The sequence below is a fragment of the Melospiza melodia genome, chromosome 12, assembly GCF_035770615.1.
Source record: "Melospiza melodia melodia isolate bMelMel2 chromosome 12, bMelMel2.pri, whole genome shotgun sequence".
NCBI lineage: Eukaryota > Metazoa > Chordata > Aves > Passeriformes > Passerellidae > Melospiza > Melospiza melodia.
Window position 1 is genome coordinate 16,292,616 of NC_086205.1, and position 18,496 is coordinate 16,311,111.

The 18,496-nt window shown below is 38.8% G+C and overlaps 1 protein-coding gene across 6 annotated transcripts in view; it reads left to right on the top strand.

The window, feature by feature from the left end:
• The window catches only part of ACAP2 (ArfGAP with coiled-coil, ankyrin repeat and PH domains 2), a 63,608-nt gene that overhangs the window by 8,156 nt on the left and 36,956 nt on the right, over positions 1-18,496 (top strand). For all 6 annotated transcript variants that reach the window (XR_010029183.1, XM_063166981.1, XM_063166983.1 and 3 more), the window contains exons 2-6: positions 8,749-8,806; positions 11,254-11,373; positions 12,022-12,075; positions 15,580-15,638; positions 16,143-16,326. Coding sequence is in view for 5 of the 6 variants with exons in the window: in XM_063166981.1 (XP_063023051.1) it covers positions 8,749-8,806; positions 11,254-11,373; positions 12,022-12,075; positions 15,580-15,638; positions 16,143-16,326 (475 nt within the window). In the remaining variant the exon portion in view is untranslated. The remainder of the gene's footprint in view (positions 1-8,748; positions 8,807-11,253; positions 11,374-12,021; positions 12,076-15,579; positions 15,639-16,142; positions 16,327-18,496) is intronic.

Genomic DNA, 18,496 nt, shown 5'->3' on the forward strand with positions numbered 1-18,496 from the left:
TGGCATAAAAAGGTGTCGTTTGTGTGGGGTTTGGTTTTTTATTTTGTTTGAATACTTTGTGTAAGTAATCAGACTCAGCATTTGACTGGATTCTTGTGATAAATTTCAATGTAAGGAACATGTGGTGTTATAACAGTGCTATTGGTTCTATAAAACATGCTGTTGTTATTATACTTTTGGGTTGAGATAACCCAAATAAGAACTCATGGGTGAAGAAGAAATGTCATGCAGCAGTGTTGGGCCTCGTGTTCTTCACTGGCACTAGCAAAAGGCACTGTGAGGCCTCACAGGCCATCTGGAAATGTAGCTTGTATCTTTCCTAGACTTCAGGTACCATATAAGTTGGAGTTCCTATCTCTAGAAAGTGTTTAGTAAATAATGACCCGGGCCCCTTCCTTGAACAGGAAAAGGAGAATGCATCTCATCTGCTGTGTACCATCCCTCCTCTTAAGCCAGATCTTAGGCTTAGGCTCCTTACAACTATTGATCTTCATTAAGATTTGATCCCAAGCAGCTCTTGATTTGTTTTAGCCATATGTGTCAGGATGAGGTGACCTGTGCCCTGGACATCACATGTTTCTGCTCTGTCATTCCCAAGGTGCTTTAGCTGACTAATTTGGGTATCTGTGCATAGATACCAGTGTTTGATCAGGTAAGGCACACAGCAATTATAGAACAATTGCTTTGCCTTGGCCAGGGCTGCTGTTAAGGATAAAAACTGTTCAAGACCACTGAGGAATCTGATGTTTCATTGAGGATGCAGCTTCTGGCTGAATTTGTGTGTTACTAAGTTGGACTCTGTTTAAAAAGACTACACACATCTACACACCTACTCTGTGGGATTATTCCTCAAAAGAATCTACAGGATTATTCTTCAGAAGAATCTCCAGTTTGTGGAGAATGATTTTTAAAAGTACTCATTTAACTTAATTTCTTTTGTCTAGTGTCTGATTGTGAAGAATGTATCTGCCTATTTATTCTATCCTACTTGATTTATCCCAAAAAGAATGATGAAAAATGTCAAGGGGAAGCATTGAATGCGCCTACTATTACAAAATATCCACTGAATTGTAAATATCAGTCTTGAAAGATTTTGTTTGAAAATATTTGCAGTTGATTTGAAATGAAAAACCTTTAACATGTAATAATTAAAGGATAGGTAAGCTTCTGTTTGGTTGAAAAACAGCTTACCTGCAGTTAGCTTTGATAGATGAATGAAATCCCAGGGTCTTTAAAATCTCTTGATGACTAAAAGTAGTGGGAGAAAAGATACTAAATGTACCCAGAGAAGTTCCAGGGTTGTGGGTGTGCTGCATGCATTTTGTAGTTTTTATATTATAAAGTTCCAAATGCCTTTTTTTTTTTTTAATAGTTTACCATCATTTGAAAGAAATGAGGAGGAAGGCAACTGGCCTTTCCAAATTTGAGAGCAGTAAATTTGAGAAAAAACTGTATTTCTCTATTGTCCTGCTGTAGTGCTTATCCATTCTCTTGGTTTGAGATTGGATTAATTTGACTGGCTACTTCCATGTGAAGGCATAAAGGGCAAACAAACTGCTTTTTGCAGTATGTAGGAACAATAAAACTGCACAATAAAACTCTTAATTTACATGTAAAATGCACTTTAGGTTACTGAGTGGGAGATCCATATAGATATATGTATTCACCTAACAGCTAAATAAAAAGTCAGGTTCAGAATTTGTGTATCACAACAAAGCTGCAGCCTTCTCTCTGACTGTCAAATAGAGCATTTGTACTGAAATATTCAACTTCTGAAATGGACAAAAAGGGTAAATACCTGCTGAAGACTCAGTCCTTATAGCAAATCTGAACCTTCCCTCAGGTTTCAGTAAAGAAGATCCACCTGATAAAAGTGGAATTGCAGACAGCTGCTGGTGCTCAGCTCTTGTGAAACGCGGTGAGCTCTGGTTACACAGACTTTGCCAGCTTATGCTGCTTTGTACCCAGCAGAGCTCCTCTAATTAGGGTGTAAGGTTTAAATCAGCAACTAAGGGAGCTACAAAAAGAAAGGGACAGATGTTACCTAATTTTTCTGAAATGGAAGAAAACCTAAGGTTCATGTTGAGATCATGTGGTGTCTTTTTGTTTAATTGCACAGCACTCAGACCCTCAGCTGCCTGTACTTTGCTTGGGGTTTCCTGTGTTGGTGGTTGGGTGCTGCTGGATCAGTTCTGAGTCTATTGATCCTGGCAGTGCTGTGTTGGGCTATGTACTGGTGTTTGCTCATTCTGCATTGGCTGCAGGTGAGGTACATAAGGGATATCTTTCCAAATCAGTATCTTCACTGCTCTTCAGACTGTTACTACTTACAGCTTTTTAAAGCAAAGTTGACAGGACTCCTTAGCATCTGACTGGTAACTCCAGATCTTGAGGCTAACAGGGTGTGTTTGTTAGATGTCCTATCTTGTATCTTTTGCAGTTGGTTGCTTGATGGTTATATTTATGCTTCCACTTCCTGACCTTACTACATACTTGAGTTTTCAAATGTTGAAATCCTTCATTCCATCTGCTGCTTCTGTGTTCAAGATCCTGGGTGGTTCCTGAGATTTAAAAGATTAAAGCAGCTCTGTGATGTTGGCAACTTTTCAGCAGCAAGGCTTCTGTCCACCATCAGTTCCTTGAGCTCCTTTCTGCTGCCCTTTTTTTTTTTGATTTTTTTTGTTGCAAGATCTTGATACTGTAGTCCTACTTCCTTGTCTGGTAGTAGGTCCTCCTGAAAAGTTTTTGGCCCAATCTTGGATGTTGGAATCACTAGTCAAGAGCTGTGCTGAACATATATTGTGATATGTTGCACTCTTCCCAACTTGCAGTATAATCTACTTCTTTTCCATGAACATTTCATGGTCACCATTGTGCCCCCATCTTGTTAACAGCTGTCTTCTGATGAACACAACACTGAAGTTGAAAGATAAGAAAATCCTGCTTTTCAGACTCTTTGTGGAGCAAACAGGTTGCTGGTTTCCTGCTTAGGCTTACTGTCAGGCTCTCCTGGGATAGAAGAAGCTTAGGAGAGAAATATTAGGGGAAACCATTGGGAAAATAGCACTGTTAGGCATTTCTGGCAATTTACTCCAAAAGAGTATTGAGAGGAAAAGTTCAAAAATTTAAGCAGGTAGCACAGAAGTCCTTTTAGTCTGTGTGATAGACTGGGTCATGCAGACTGCTAAATGCTAGTGCAAGCTTAGTGGTAATGAGTTTGGCTTCCAGAGGTGCATGTTTAGGGCAGTAGAGCTTGTTCCTTTTTGAAGACTGATTTGTTTATAATGTTCATTATCTTTGAGCTGTGTGTAGTCTAGCAGTAAAGAACAAATTAAGTGAAGTGTACATCTTTAAAGGATTTGTCCTACTTATTATATTAGACCATATGAATTATTGAGGAGGAACTAAACCTTGTAGGTGCAGTGCTACCTACAAGCAGACCTTTGCTTTAACAATTTTATGAATTCAATAAATACCCTTGCTTTATTTCATTTGATTATTTTCTAAGTCTTACTTGAGAAAAGTAGAGGAATGATCCTGTTAATATTGAGGACTTGATTCCTGTGTCTCTGGGGAAATTTGAAATGCAGACAGTGTTTGCTATGTACCTGAAAACTTGGCTTATTCATCAACATCATAATCTTCTGTTCAGGAAATGTATTTCCATATTTCAGTCCCCCAGGCTCATAGAAGATTTCTAGGATTTCAAGGTGGGGGTTCGACTTTCTGATTAAAAGCCCTACTGTTCATGTAGGGCACACAGAAGTTTTTCCAAGCTATTGATAAAATGTTGTGTGGTAATGACTAAAGAATTAATAATGAAGGGATTACTAGCATGAATGAAGAATTTTATCTTAGTGTGTTGGGAGAGTTCATCATCTGTTCCTCAGTATGGAGGGGCTCTGTGCCAGTGGGGAAAAAACACTGCAGTGCCAAACCAGGACTTCAATGGGCTCTGTGACAGGCTGCAACAGTGTTCTTTCTTCAGATCATATTTATGGTTATGACACATCTCATAAGTTGTAAAACTCTACTTACATCTGTCCATGCTGCTATCCAAAGTTATTAGGCCTTATTGTTCCATGTATGCCTTCTTTGTTCCTCAATAATATCATGTTTCTTTTTTAGTCTCTGGTGTCTGATGCCATGACACATGTACCAACTGTATTCCTTCTTGGCAAGCTGGTTAACAGGCCTCTGGACACCTTTGTAATATTTGAAGGAAATGAAATGGAGTAGACAGTGATTGGAGGGAACCCTGAGAAGCTGGAGGGTAGGTCTGCCACCCAGCAGGACCTCAGCAGGTAGGGGAAAGCACAGAGAGAAAGCTCCTTAAGTGTAACCCAGCCAAATGGGAAGGCTTGCTCTGAAAGGTGCCAGCCATGTGCAGCTGTGCTGGTGGACAGGGACCTTTCAGCCTGGGGACAGCCTTGGTGAGCAGTGACAAGTGACACTGTCCAGTGCCATTAGTCACAGGGCTGGGTGTGCTCCCCTGGCCTGAGGCTGCCCTCAGCTGGCTGGGGCTGTTTCTGGACTCACCTGTGAGCAGTTGCTCTGCATCTGAAGGGTGAGCCCAAGTTGCAGCTGCTGTGGGAGAAGAGGGAGGCAGAGACAAACCAGACCAAGCTGCTGAGCAAGTGTAATATTTTCTGTGGTACACCTGCATTTTAACTGCCTTTCCATCACACTACAGGTCACAGTATATCCTCTGATTAATGCCTGCTGTCCTTTTTGCTACCTGTCACCTGATAGGCTCTGGCATAGAGGAGGAGACATTCATGTAAATCATCAGGTTCATATTCTTATCTTGCAATTATGCATCTCATTTCCAGGTTTTCACACGCAGTAGTACCTTTTCTTTTTCAATCTGTCTTGAAGGTGTAGTGGATGTTGGCTGAAAGGATCATCTCTAGTGAAGTGTAAGTTGTGCATTAAGGAGCTGTTCTGCATAAAATATGTGCAAGTAAGAGAGCTGTGTCTTTTTAAGATTTGAGGACATGACTTTAGCAGTAATTCCATTGAAACTGCAGTGCTAAAAATCCATTTCCATTTCATGAGTCCAAAGATATTAATGTATTCAAAAGCCCCAGAATGAATAGCAATTGATTTTGTGACATGTTCCTGTTCTTTTGAAAGTATATTCAATAAATGAATCAAAACTTTTCTCAACTAAAAGAAAAAAAAACACACACTATTGGAAAAATATTTTATTGTTGGGCTTTTATCATTCTGAATATTTTTATAGTGATGTATTCTTTCCAGAATTAATAATTATTAGTTAGTTGCCCATAGCACCTTTGACCTCTCCAGTTTGTTGTTTTTCAGCATCTGATTTAGAGTGACCACTGATTCCAGCCTCCACATTTTCAGGAACACAACCTGAAAATGCAAGATAGAATATGATGAATGAATGAGCAAAAGACTAAAGGCAGGGTGTGGCTTCAATGGCAATTAGACTTTGTTTGAAGAGGAGCTAAATTTAAAAGCACTGGTGATCACCACTCTTCTGTGGGAGCAAACAGGCCCTGCAGACCCCTGTCCATGGCCGTGGTATGTGTGGTGTTCTGGTCAGCAATGTGTAGTGACCCATTTTTTTTTAGAGGAGAGTTTATCCATCATCATTCTCCTTGGTTCCTGGGATTTTGTAGTACCTTAACCAGGAAGAAAGTCTTTCACTGGTCACCTAGAGGGAATTCTGTGATTGATGTCAGAGTTCAGCTGTCCTTCACATACACTAGGCTGGGTAACTGGTGACATTATCCTCATTTTAAAAGGCTGCAAACTTTGGTCTTGAGTTTTCTTCCATTATCTCCTGCATTCCTCCTGCACTGCAGCTGTGCAGGAAGCTGTATCTAGCAAACTGAGCTGTGTTGTGGGGGGTGGTGGAGGAGAGAAGTCACAGCAGAGGAAAGAAACACATTCCTGAGAGTCCTCATTACAGAGCATGAAGAGTATGGGAGACTGCTCATTTATAAAAGTTGTCCTCCACCCTTAAGCAGCTGTTCTGGTTTTGTGTATTGCCATGCAGTATTTGAACATCTTGGGAAGCCACAGATGTTTGACTCATGCACTGGACCTGATTTGATCCTTATTCCTATTGCTGGAGCCTTCTGGCTGAGATCACTGTGACTCAGATCTTGCTCCCAGCTCCCACTTCACTGAGGAGCACCAGTTTTGTTACATGACAGGTCTGGCACTTGATCCTCAGCTGTTTCACCACCACTTCCTGTGTTTATAGCTGGACAGTGGGGCTTGGCTGTGGACATGACATTTACCCAGAATTATGGCAGTTTTCTGTGAACTTTATGCCTGACACAGATGTTTTAGAGAGAAATGCACATTTGCATTCTGTGGCTTCAAAAAGTATTAAATTAAGAAAAACAAGGGAGCATTAACATAGATCAGATCAGCTGTTCTTCGTGTATTGCTAGCCCAGGATGAAAACATGAAGACAATTTTTGTAGCTAGGGGGTACATAATTGGATGTATATATCTGTATTCTGATAGTCTGAGGGTGTCCTCTCCATTGTTTTTTGTGACTGTAATCCAGTTTTGGACTAATACCTGTAAATATGTTTGCATGATAATAACTTCTACTAGATTTTATGTGGTGGAAACAGTAAAGTAGTCATTTTTATGCAAAGAAACAGAATTAAAGTGGGATTTGGCTGGAACCCTACAGCTGTTCAATCCATATCCAGCTGCAGGGCCCAGATATGCCATCCCTCCATCATATGGCAGTGGTGGGAAATACCAGCCTGGTGCCTCAGGGGCCTGTGACATTTCAGACCTCTATCTGCTTTGCTTTATACTTCTTTTTGCTTCATCTACCCTTCATTGTTTCAGTTTTTAAATGTTCTGCTGGTACTTCTAACATTTGAGCTTATTCTGTCTTAAAATTTGCCTCTTTTCATAGAGGTTTAATTACTGAACAGATGTGTTGTCTTCATTCTGCCTGCTCTAACTGCCTTTATCTCTGTTCATTTTGAATCTTAGACTTTTAGCTCATTGAGTCCTGTGGAGCTAGAACTCAGTTAAAGACACAAAAAATAATACTCTTATCAGATCTTGCTGCAGTTCTGTAAACAACTTCTTAATCATGCTTTTGTGTTAATGCCAAAGAAACAAATAAAATTTTGTTGTACTGTGATTATAAACAAACGAATACAAAATTGAAATCTAAATATTGAGATGATTTTCCTTCCTTTGGGTTTTGGTGTTTTTTAATTCTCTTTAATGCTTTCCGAAACAAGATTAACTAGAGATTTAAATGGGAATGAATCAGTTGTGAAAGAAAACAAAGAAAGTAAAAGAGAAATTAATGTTGCCTGAAATCCTTCATGGTCTGAAGCTAGCAAAGAGGGAGAAGCCAAAATGTAGGTACAGGGATTGCTTGGATATAAAACCTAGGACATAAGTGTGGGAATGCATTGAGGTACAAGAATTGGAATGCAACTATGTGTAGTGAAATCTGCAAAAGCTGGGAATGTCATGCTCAGTGTTTGAGATCTGCAAGCAATTGGCAGCATTTTTCAGAACTGTTCTTGTAAAAAAACTGCTTTTCCTGAACTTGGGGCCTGATCCAGCCTTTTTTTTTTTTTTTTTTTTTGTGTGTTCTTGGCTTGTACTCATGTGAACTAGAATGGAATTAGCAAGAGACAGTAAAGCTGTGGTTGTGTGTAGTCTCTCCTCAGTGGTATAAAGTTGGCTTAAGAAATTCCTGCTCCAAATCATTCTTCCCTGCCTATATAACATTTTCCAGGAAGAGCTGGGTTTTTCTGTAGGACTGAAATGTGAAATGTCTGATCCAATTTTCCAAAAAAGCATTTCAGAAAACTTCCTATTACTTTTTTTTCCCCAAGGCAGGCTACTACTGGTAAACAGTGTGGTTCCATGACCACTTATGCTGGAATGACTGAAAGAATGGGCACCCTGTGATGGCACCAGGGGCTCTCCTTGCCAGAAATGAGCCCATTTGGCTCTCCAGGCAATGGCCTGATGAAGCAGCAATGTTCATGGACTCTGAACAAAGAGTCAAAAAGTCATCTATCCTCAGTCTCCTGCTTTTTTCAGGTAGCAGTAAGGAAGGAGGCGTCCAAAGAAACCTGAGCTTAGAAGAAAAAAAAAAGGCAAAAGAAAAAAAAAAAAAAAGCTGTGTTATGCTCCATGAAAGCAGCTTTTACTGGCAAGTTAAATTTGACTGGCCTGGAACATTTGACCAGTGTAGACCAGAGGTGAATGATCTAATCAAGTGTGCCATCTGAACTCCCTGCAGGGTAATTGACACATGGCTAGTGCTGTATTTTGTCCTAATCTCATAGCAAGGTTATTCATGAAATAGCTGCCCTATTTGGCAGGTTTGAGCCAGGAGGTCACTAAAAGAGTTAAGAAAATTCCCTCAACCTTTCAGTTTCTTTCCTGTGTTGTTAGCTTCAAACATATAGACTATTGTTTATAGAAGAACAGAAGAAATCTGTTTTGGTGTGACAGATGTCAGGATAGATAAAATTTGATCTCAAATCTTTATCAATAGACCACATTTTAGCAGTGATGTAGTTTTCTTCTTTGTACCGTCAGATTTCCTTCAATTCTTGTGGTTCTTTAAAATCTATGCTGTTTTATAGCTGAAATTTAAGTAAAACTGTGATGGCAATAAATGAGTTAAATGAATGTGTGTGTGCCCCTTCTCCCCAGACTCGGAGTATTTTTGTGTAAAATTTTAAAGGAAAACTTCTTTTATACACACAGGGCAACTTTAGAAGAGGTAGAAGGAGATGTGACAGAGCTGGAACTGAAACTTGACAAGGTAAGCTTTTAACTCAACACTGTTTGTCTCAGAAACATCAGAAAGTGTGCTTTGGTTTTGTTTTAGAGTTCACAGCTGGCAAGTGTCAGTGGCTGACCAAGCACCCTGCTCTGCAGAGGGAAGGGATCCAGCTGCAGCTCCCAGCTGGCGGCCAGGCTGGAGCACAGCAGCCCCGGGCAGCTGAACTCGCTCCTCCCTGGGCGGGGGCCTCGCTTGAGCAATTCCCTCCCGAGCGGCGCTCACTGAGCCCCTGGGACTCAGCCGGGAGCTGCTGCCAGCTCCTGCAGCTCCCAGGGAGATAAAGGCCGGGCTTGGTCACTGCTGCACCCAGAGCCTGCTGAGCACAGTGGCGTGCACTGGGGACATCTGGGTACCCTCTGGTTTGGAGGTTTGAAATCCGTGCTGTTTGTCACTGGTAATCTCAGGCACAGCAGCCAGGTGTGTGTATATATGTATATATGTATATTGTATGCATGTATATCCTTCGCTGTTGTGTGGAGGACTTGACTACTGTAAAATTCATCCTGCATTTTGTCATACTTTGTGCATGTATATAAAAAATTATATGTAGCATCTTTTCAACTTCTTAATATCTGTTTATTGGTTTCTTCACCTTTGGAAACTTTATTTCTTTGCTAGTGTTTTGAGAGTATCTTATTTTTGGTTTTCATCTGTATAAAGTCTTCTTTCCTTTGCGTTTGTGCTAAATGGTTTAAATTATTTTTATCTGTGTTTTCACATGGCAGGCAGATGTCATTTGTTTACCTCCTTAACTGCTTTTTGAATACAACATTTTTTTCCTGCAGCTGTTGAGCAGGCTGCAGAAAGCTGGAGACAAATAAATATGGTGTCAAGCCTGAAGACTTGTTCTTTACTATTTGTAATAGTATTTCTAGTTTTTAGTAGCTAATAATCTAGCTACTTGCTCTTGCAAAATAAATTCGGCATCCTTAATTTTGATTTGGTGTGAATCTTGGTGAAGCTTTTGGGTATAACACACATTTTTATTGTAGGGGTGTGGAATCTTTTTTGGTAGATCAACCAGTGTAAGTATTTAGAAGATCTGAAAAATCAAACTTACAAGTTTGGCTTTTCCACCAGTCTGAAAGTTTTTGGGAAAAAGAATTCTCATATTCCTTAAATGGAATTATTCATTATTCAGGGCCTTATAGTACAATACTAAAGTTGAAAGCCAAGCTTCTTGGGTGAGCTGAAGCAAGTATGGCCTGAGGGTAATAATTTGTCTAGGCTTGGTTGGTAACTTTTTCTGATCAGTTGTTCATACTAAACTTGGTTTTACTGTCTCACAATTTTGACTTTGGGCTGTATTGTGTGCAGTTTTGTGCTCTCTGGAAGAAAGCAAGCCCAGTTCAGGCTTGTGAACTTATCAGCAAAGGTAAAGGAAAAAGGTTAATGTTGATAGTGGGGTTTTTTTCCTGTCCATTGTTCAAGCAACTTGGACATTCATCAGAATGAGGAAAATCATGCTTAGCTTTACATTTTCCCTAAGGATCTGAGTCAACATAAAAATTACTGGGTAACTAAGGCAGGAAGGATGCTTGGATGGTTTCTTTGCCCCAACATAGGACCAAGTGCTTCTGTGTTGCTTTTCATGATAATTTATTTACCATCCTTGAAAGATCTTTCAGAGATGAAAGTTCAGTCTTCTGGATTTATTCTCAGCTTGGCTTAGGGTGGAGAAGCTCAGTCATAATGCACCCATCTCAGGAGAGCATCCTGGCAATTGCAGTAACCCCTGTTTCTTACATTAATGGCCCAGTGCATAAATGGTTCAAGAAGTGGGAAAACATCCATCAAAAGATACTGAGGACCTTCTTATCAGACTGCAGTTCCATGGGGCCTGATGTGCTGACTGAAGCATGAGTGGTAGGGGTGCAAAGCCATCAGAGATTAGTCTGTGAGTGGAAACACGATTGATTTCACCTCCTGAGATGTAACCATGGCTCTCCAGCTGTGCTTTGTGCACAGAGCCTTTTGCTTTCCTCTTCCTGTATTCTCAGTGTCTCAGGATGAAAGAACTGGTGTGGGTTTAGTTTTTGTTTGTTTTGTGGTGTTTTTCCTCAGAAACCACAATAACCTCATCATTTGCCTGGGTTATGTTTTAGCTGCTGTACTTTTTGCCTGTGTAAAACTCCCTTGAAATATGTGCAACATGTCAGTTAACAGTAAAGCAAGTAAAAACTAATTTTAAAAGTTTATAGAGTGGTAGCTTTCCCAATAGCATATCTAATGACCTAGAGTAGTATTTTTATAGCTGTTACTACACAGTAGAAAGCTTTTCATAGAATCAGAGGGTGAGAATGTAACTTTGGAAATTTTTATTTTGTAGCCTTAGCAAAGCTCAGCGTTTTCATGTTTATATGATGGTGTAAAAACCAAATCAAAATAAGCCTTCTGCCTTCTCTCTATTTATATACTCATTTTAGCTGGTGAAGCTTTGTATTGCAATGATTGACACTGGGAAAGCATTTTGTACAGCCAACAAGCAGTTCATGAATGGAATTCGAGACCTTGCACAATATTCCTGTAAAGATACATTGGTTGAGGTAAGTTCTTTGAGGTGAAAGGGGAGGGAAAGAAACATGACTTTAAAAAGGTGCAACATAGCAGTTTGCAAGAAAAGTAGTTGAAGTTTATGGAATTATTTGCCTTTTTGCTCCTTTTTCTTTGCTATCTCTTTTAGAGTGGGGGTTTCCCAGCTGTGGTGCACTGCAGGTGTCTGTGCTGTTTAGTTTCAGTAGTGACATGCCTCTGCCAAATTTCAGAACATGTGTTAGATGAGTGTATGCACTGGTGATGGCAACACGTTAACCTGGTTTTTTTTTTGAGTCAGAGTATTAAATGTGAAAAATATTAGTTAGTGTCATATTAAATACTGTAAATTAATGTTTTAGATTATGTGAGCTTCCCATATCTTTAGTCAATTTGAATTTTTCCTGCTTTTCTTCAGTTTGGTGCTTTATATACAGGTAGATAGAAGTAACATTTGTCATGATTGTATCTTTAAATAGATTTATTTGCCATTACAGCTGTGCTCTCCTTCTAGCCTAATGGTTTTAGTCTCATAATAGTGCTGTAAGGAAAATTAATTTCCAAGTTGTAAAAACTGAAAAGCTGTAAACCTCTGAACTGTTGCTTTTGTGCGGTGTTTTTAATAGGGCTTAACATAAACCACTTTTATTTTCTCTTTACAGACCAATTTGATGAAGTTCTCTGACACCTTACAGGAAATGATCAATTATCATAATGTGAGTATTTCTAGCTGCAACATGACACTGATAGCACATCTTCAGTTATTTTTGATAATAGATTAATGTTAATGCCTTTCTTGTTGATAGTGTTTGCAAAGTAATGGTTTAAGTGGTGTTAAATAACTATTTTAATAATGTTTTGTTTACAAGGTATTTATAAATATCCCCTTTTCTGCAGATTTCCATCTTCGTTTATTTTTCATTTGGAATTTGTAAGCTTTGGTGCTCTAAGACAGTAAATACTGGATAGTTTCATCTTTTTGAATCAAACTGATGGTAACAGTTACATTCTATGAGTTTATACCTTTGCTGGTCTGAAATAATGGTCATATTTTCTATAGTTGCTACTTTCTCCCCTTTCCTTTATAATGCACAAAATGAAACACCTATGATTTGCCTATAGTTTTCTTTTTGGAGGGATAGCAGATTTAAGTAAGTGTGGAGAAAGGAGAAAATGCTAGGATTTAAGACTAATTGTAATTTTTAGCATTTTTGTCAGAGTTAATCAGAAACTTCAGCTTTCCCTAGGTTTAAAACTAATTTGTTATTTTTTCTTTAAAGAGTTTGGTCTTGTATTCAGAAGTTTGTTCTTCTGGTTTTCTCCTCTTTCATTGGCCCAACTGCTCTTTGTTAATTTCCCAGCAAATTGCTGGAAACAAACTGAAGTGTCTCCAAAGTGCTGAAAATATGCAGTATACTTAAAATGTGGGTTTTTCATACCACTGGGAGTTTAAAAATTGACAAGACAGAATGGAAAGGAAGTTTGCTAGCTTCAACTTAGCTTTCTAAAAGTGTCTGATTAGGCATTTTTTACTTTAAATGCATGCTTTTAGAATGGATGGAAAGAAAATCAAAGCAGGTTAATAGCAATGTGTTTTATTTTCTTTCCATTATACAGAGTGTACATATCTGCACCTAATCTAATGAAAACTGTAAAGAAGGGAGTAAGTGAACAGTGAGAAGAGAGAAGGGAGGCCAAGGTTCAAAGCAGCAGTACTGGAGCAATGTTACTTTCATGTCAGTGATTTCTGCAGAGTAGATGGAGCAGATGAGCCCAGGGTGTCCCTCTTCATCACACATCTTGCTGCTGGGATCCCTCTTAGCCATGTCTTTTACCTGTGGTTTGCTCTTTTGGACACCTCTGACATAGGTCCTGTGTTATTGCTGCTGTTATTCCTACATGATGGTGGCTTGCACTGCTTTGGTAAAATCTGGCATAGGACAGCTGTTCCTTTTGGGCAGTTTGAAGGCAGAAAGCAGAGAACAAACCATATTGAAGAAGATTTCTTTTCAGATCTAAGTAGGACCCATCTGGCTTCTGCCCTGCTTTTTTCCCCTCCATGCCCTTGCTGTGCTCAGGCATAGTGAAAACAAAGTGGCTTTTACCAAAGGCACAAACATCAGGAGTGAGGCACAATTGCTTTGCCAGACATGTTGAGGTCCTGCATTGCTTTTTTGTGAATCTGCTGAGTTCAACAGGGCTTCCTGGCTCAGAGTGACAGGTCTGTTGCTGACCAAGGTGTCAGAGCCAGCAGGAGGGAGAAGCTAGAGGAAGAAAGAGGAAAGGAAGGGTGGAAGGGGCAGGAGATGCTCCCACTGAGTTCTGGATGACTGTCAGTTTTTTCATGTGAGGCTTTGCTACAGATAAGGCCAGGGACCAGCCTAATGCAGCATCTTCACTGATTCAGCAGTGGGGGAGTAGCTGTGACAGCTTATGGCAAATAGCAGCTTTCTTGGACTTGCAGTATATGAAAGGTAGTATGTTGACAAGGCTGTAAATCTAATCAGATTTACATCATGGTCTGGGTACTTCTTTCTAGTTTTTTTTTAGGGGAAATGATGTCTATGTGTTTTTCTGCCCAGCACATTTTTTCTCTTCATTACTGTAAGCAGAATGCAAGGCTCATATTTCTGGGAGTCCTCTAAACATTTGAGTTCCCATCTGGTTTTATCTTTTGGTATTGATCTTGATTGGTGCACTCCCCAGGCACTGGCAAGCTTAAATGTCAGCAGTGGGAGTAGTCCCAGCCTGACTTCCAGTTTGTCAAGAAGTTCTTTATTCCAGTTGTCTGCTTTTCTGGTTTCCCAAAGTGGGAATACAAACAGGTTCTTCCACGTGCTACTGGTAGGTACAATTCTGGTTGGAAGGGTCCTCAGGAGGTGTGGATGGTTTGACTGCCTGCCTAAATCAGGGTCAGATATGAGGTTGGAGCAGATTGCTTTGGTCCTGGAGAGCTCCTAGCATGGAGACTGGATGCAAGGTACAGTACCACTGCTAATGAGTGGCTTTAACTCAGTCATGTTTCCCTTCAGTGTTTCTAGAAAAGAGAGATGAGCTGGTAAAGGTTTTGCTGTCAGTATTTGGCATTACGTAGCTTGCCATTTCCAAATCTTAATAAAGTTCTGAGAACATTTAAAGAAAACATTTTTTGACCTTAAACTTTGAGGTTTTGGCTTGCCTTTTCAAGAGAATTCTTTAATATTTCAAAATTTTTACCTTTTATGAGAGATTCTGTTAAACTGGGCCAGCTTTATTTTTGTGATGCTGCCTTGTGTATTTCTGTTATGCAGAATTGGAGGTGTAAAAGGGTTGAAAATTGAGGCAACATTTTTTGTCTGCATAGTAAGTGACAAAAGGATTTATCCAGTAGTCATTGACCTGTTCCATTTCATCCTAAAACTCAGAGGGCAGATGTGAAGCTGAAGGAATGTGTGTTTTCATTTTCCAGTTAGAATTTTTTTGGGTCATAAGAGCACATTCAAACTATCTCACATCCAGGTGTGCTTTGGCCTTAAAAACTTAACAAATATCTTAGACTTTACAATTCAAATGAATTTATTATATTTTGTGCCTTCAGCCTTCCCAAATCACAAGATATTTTGGAACCATTGCTTAGATCACTTATTCTTAAAAAGAATCAGCCATTCCTTTTAGTAGTCCAACAGTGGGTGGTTTTTTACAAACATTTCATGTAAAGGAGATAGTGCTGAATACTCATGTATGCTGCATTTTCAGCATTAATTTCAATCCATGGTTTTGGGGTTTTTGCCAGAAGTTAAGAGCATGTTCTTTCTATGGTTTCATTTGTCTTTTAGTTGTTGAAAAATTGTGAAAGTCTAAGAAAAAAAAATGGCTCCTTAACATTCAAAGTTGTTTCTTCAGGAACATAACTGTACAATTAACATAAATAAACTTATATGAAACTAGGCATATCAGGATGAGAGAATAAGATGCCAGAAGCTCTTATGTCTCCTTATAACCACAGTCTTTAAGAAAAGAGCAGCAAAAGATGCTTGGTTTGAGTTATTTTCCTTATTTTCTTCCTCATCTTTTATTTATTTCAAAACTGCTGTGAAGGGATTTATATTTTGGCATTAGAGACACAGTGGTTTAATAATTACATTCTCATGTAATCCTGCATAATTAACATTGGTATTTCTGAAATCAGAAGGTATGAATACCTCCAAGTTACTGACCTATATAATAATGTTTTCTTTCAGATTCTGTTTGACCAGATCCAAAGATCAATTAAAACACAGCTTCAGACTTTCGTTAAAGAGTAAGTTAATTTGCACTTGTAATGGGAAATTATATATAAAATAGAATTTTAAAAATCTGATTTGAGTGGGTAAGTGAAACATCCTTCTTGTAGGTTGCCACCCATAAATTGAGAAGTGTGTATTAAGGTTTTGTCAAAAATCACCCTGAGTCACTGAGACTTTAGATGCAGCTGCAGAAATGTTGCAATAGGATGAATTACTGATCTAATTACATATTGTAATTGTCTAAGCTTGGGGGACAAAGCTTTTCCCCAGTAGGCATTAGATGTGTTCAGTTACATTTCAATTTTGTCCTTTCCCTGGAAAAGAAAGACAAGAAGCTTCTGTCATAATTTGTGGATTTCCATTTGACCCAAGCATGTGTTGAAAAATATAAAATTTGAAATAGACACCAACTATAGCAGTCCCAAACTTGGTGTGTCTGGTGAAAAAAATCTGTCTGGTGAAAAACTCTTTTTCATGCTTTGGAATTAATTTGTCATCCATATTTCCTTTTTCCATAGAGATATTAGGAAATTTAAAGATGCAAAGAAACAATTTGAAAAAGTGAGTGAAGAAAAGGAGAATGCTCTGGTGAAAAATGCCCAAGTTCAAAGGAATAAGCAACACGAGGTAGAGGAAGCCACCAATATTTTGACTGCAACTCGGAAATGTTTTCGACACATAGCTCTGGATTATGTTCTTCAGGTAAGGACAGCAATGAGAGCTTTTCAAAACCATTTGTTACATATGGTTAGAGACATGTCCTTTACAATGTTAGAAGTTCTTTGTGTAAGCTTCTTGGAAGCTGTGGAGATTCAGGGAAAAAGGAAGAACTTTATCTGCAAATAATTTCTTTTTTAATAAAATCTGAGGAAAATTAATTGATGCATTCCTTTTGCTTTAATGCTCTGGTATTCAGTGCCCTTGCTGCAGTGACACAGTTTAATTTTCAAGTTGAACATTAATTATGAACAAACCCTAGTATTTGCCTGATACTTAGCTAAATGTTTCATGAGTTAGATATACTGCAGTTTCTTATATAGATAAAGTAAAACCTGTAATCTAGCCCAGGAAATGCAAATTACCTGAATAATTCTGATACAGGATGTTGGGTATTTCTGCAATTTTATCTGTATGCTTTGGGTTGTATTCAGCTTGTCTAGATGCCTCAGAGCTTGGGATTGTGCTGTAAGGGGAGTCAAGAACTTAATTATTCTTTATCTTTTTAGTGAAAATCTCCCATATGGTGTTGAGAGGTGTTCTTTGTCATGCTGCTTTGAATTCTGAAATACAGTAGTAAATTTTCTTTTGATACTTAAAATTCATTTGCTTCATACTTATCCACAACTACAGCAAAACAGGATTATTGCAACTCAGATGGTGTGAAGGCTGGGGGGCTCCCAAATGAGTCTGAGCTTCTCCTATGATCAAAAACAGAACAGCTGTTTACAATTAAGCTGGTTTTATATTAGACATTATCATCTTGATTTGTGACAGTCCAGTCAGTTATTTAAAGCTTAATTAACTTCTCTATAAATTGCATTATGAGTTGTAAAATGAAGTGGAGCCTATCAGCCTGGGCATGTTCACAAACATGGTGGTCAGTGGTCAATTCTGAACTCCAGCTTTTTAAACACTAAGGTCATTTTGATGTTTAAAAAGTGGTGTGAATTATTCCCCACAGGATTATTTGTACTAGCACTAAATGGTGGGGGCAGCTGGCAGCCACTACTGTAGTGGGCCAGTTCCTTGGGTGTGCTTTGAACTGCAGGCTGTTTGCCTCCTGGAATTTGTATGTTCAAAGTATGAGCAGTTCCTGGGATGCAGATGCATTTAGAGTAACTGGGAACAGTTTCAGCATCTCTCAACGTGGACAAAAATCAATTCAGCTTTAGGAATTGTGTCTGCTTGAGTGATTCTTCTGGGAAAATGGCTTCACAACTATGGTTTCTTTGTAGCTAGATTTGCTCTAAACTGTAATTCAAAGCCTTTGCTTTCCTTTTATTTTTCTTTACCTCACAGGCTGAGGGTTTATTCTATACAAACAAATCTCAGTTATTTTTGCTGCAGAAAGTTTTCCAAAATAATGAGCACTTAAGTATAGAAGTAGAATCTGGTTTTGATTATAGCTGCAGCAAGTTTGTTTATTTTGCTGAAATTCTAAACTGACATAGATGTGTTAAATTACAAAATCATGCCTGTTTCTGCTAAGTGGGTCTTTTAAAGTAAAATCTGTAGTTTGGATGGCAACCTTTTAAGATTAGGTAAAGAAGATAGGGGAGCTAGGTGAATGTGGAAAATTTGTCATTTTTTTCTATATAATGTGGAATTCCCTAAGTTCTAGGGCAACACCTTTAATCAGTGACTTCAGCTAGCTTAAAAGCCCAGGTATACACAGAAAGTTACTTATTGAAACTATTACATTCTTGCTTGCCTGGGACTATTTTTGGGATACTTAAATACTGTGAGTCTGAGAGGAAAAGGAGCCCTGCTTGCATCCTTCACTCTGCCCTGGCAGCAGTGCAACTTCTGCAAGGAGTTGGTGGGCTGGCTTGGCTCATCTGCTTGAAACATCTTGAATTCAATCTCTTAAAAATGAAAACCAATTTTCCTTGAAAGTTGTGTTATATTACTTCTAGCAAGCAAGTGGTGTCCTGTACTTTACTTACTGATAAAAGAAAATTGTAACTATCACTGTGAAGCTCAAGCTTTGCAAGTGTTCTCTGATTGCATCGCTGATGTCATGACAGAACTAGAGTGCATCTTCTTTTAAAAGTATTTTGGAAAGTCTGATATTGAGCTGTCTTCTTCCAATGTTTTAAGATTGGATGTGATTATTTGGGAAAAATTGAAAATAAAATAAGTTTAGAATAAA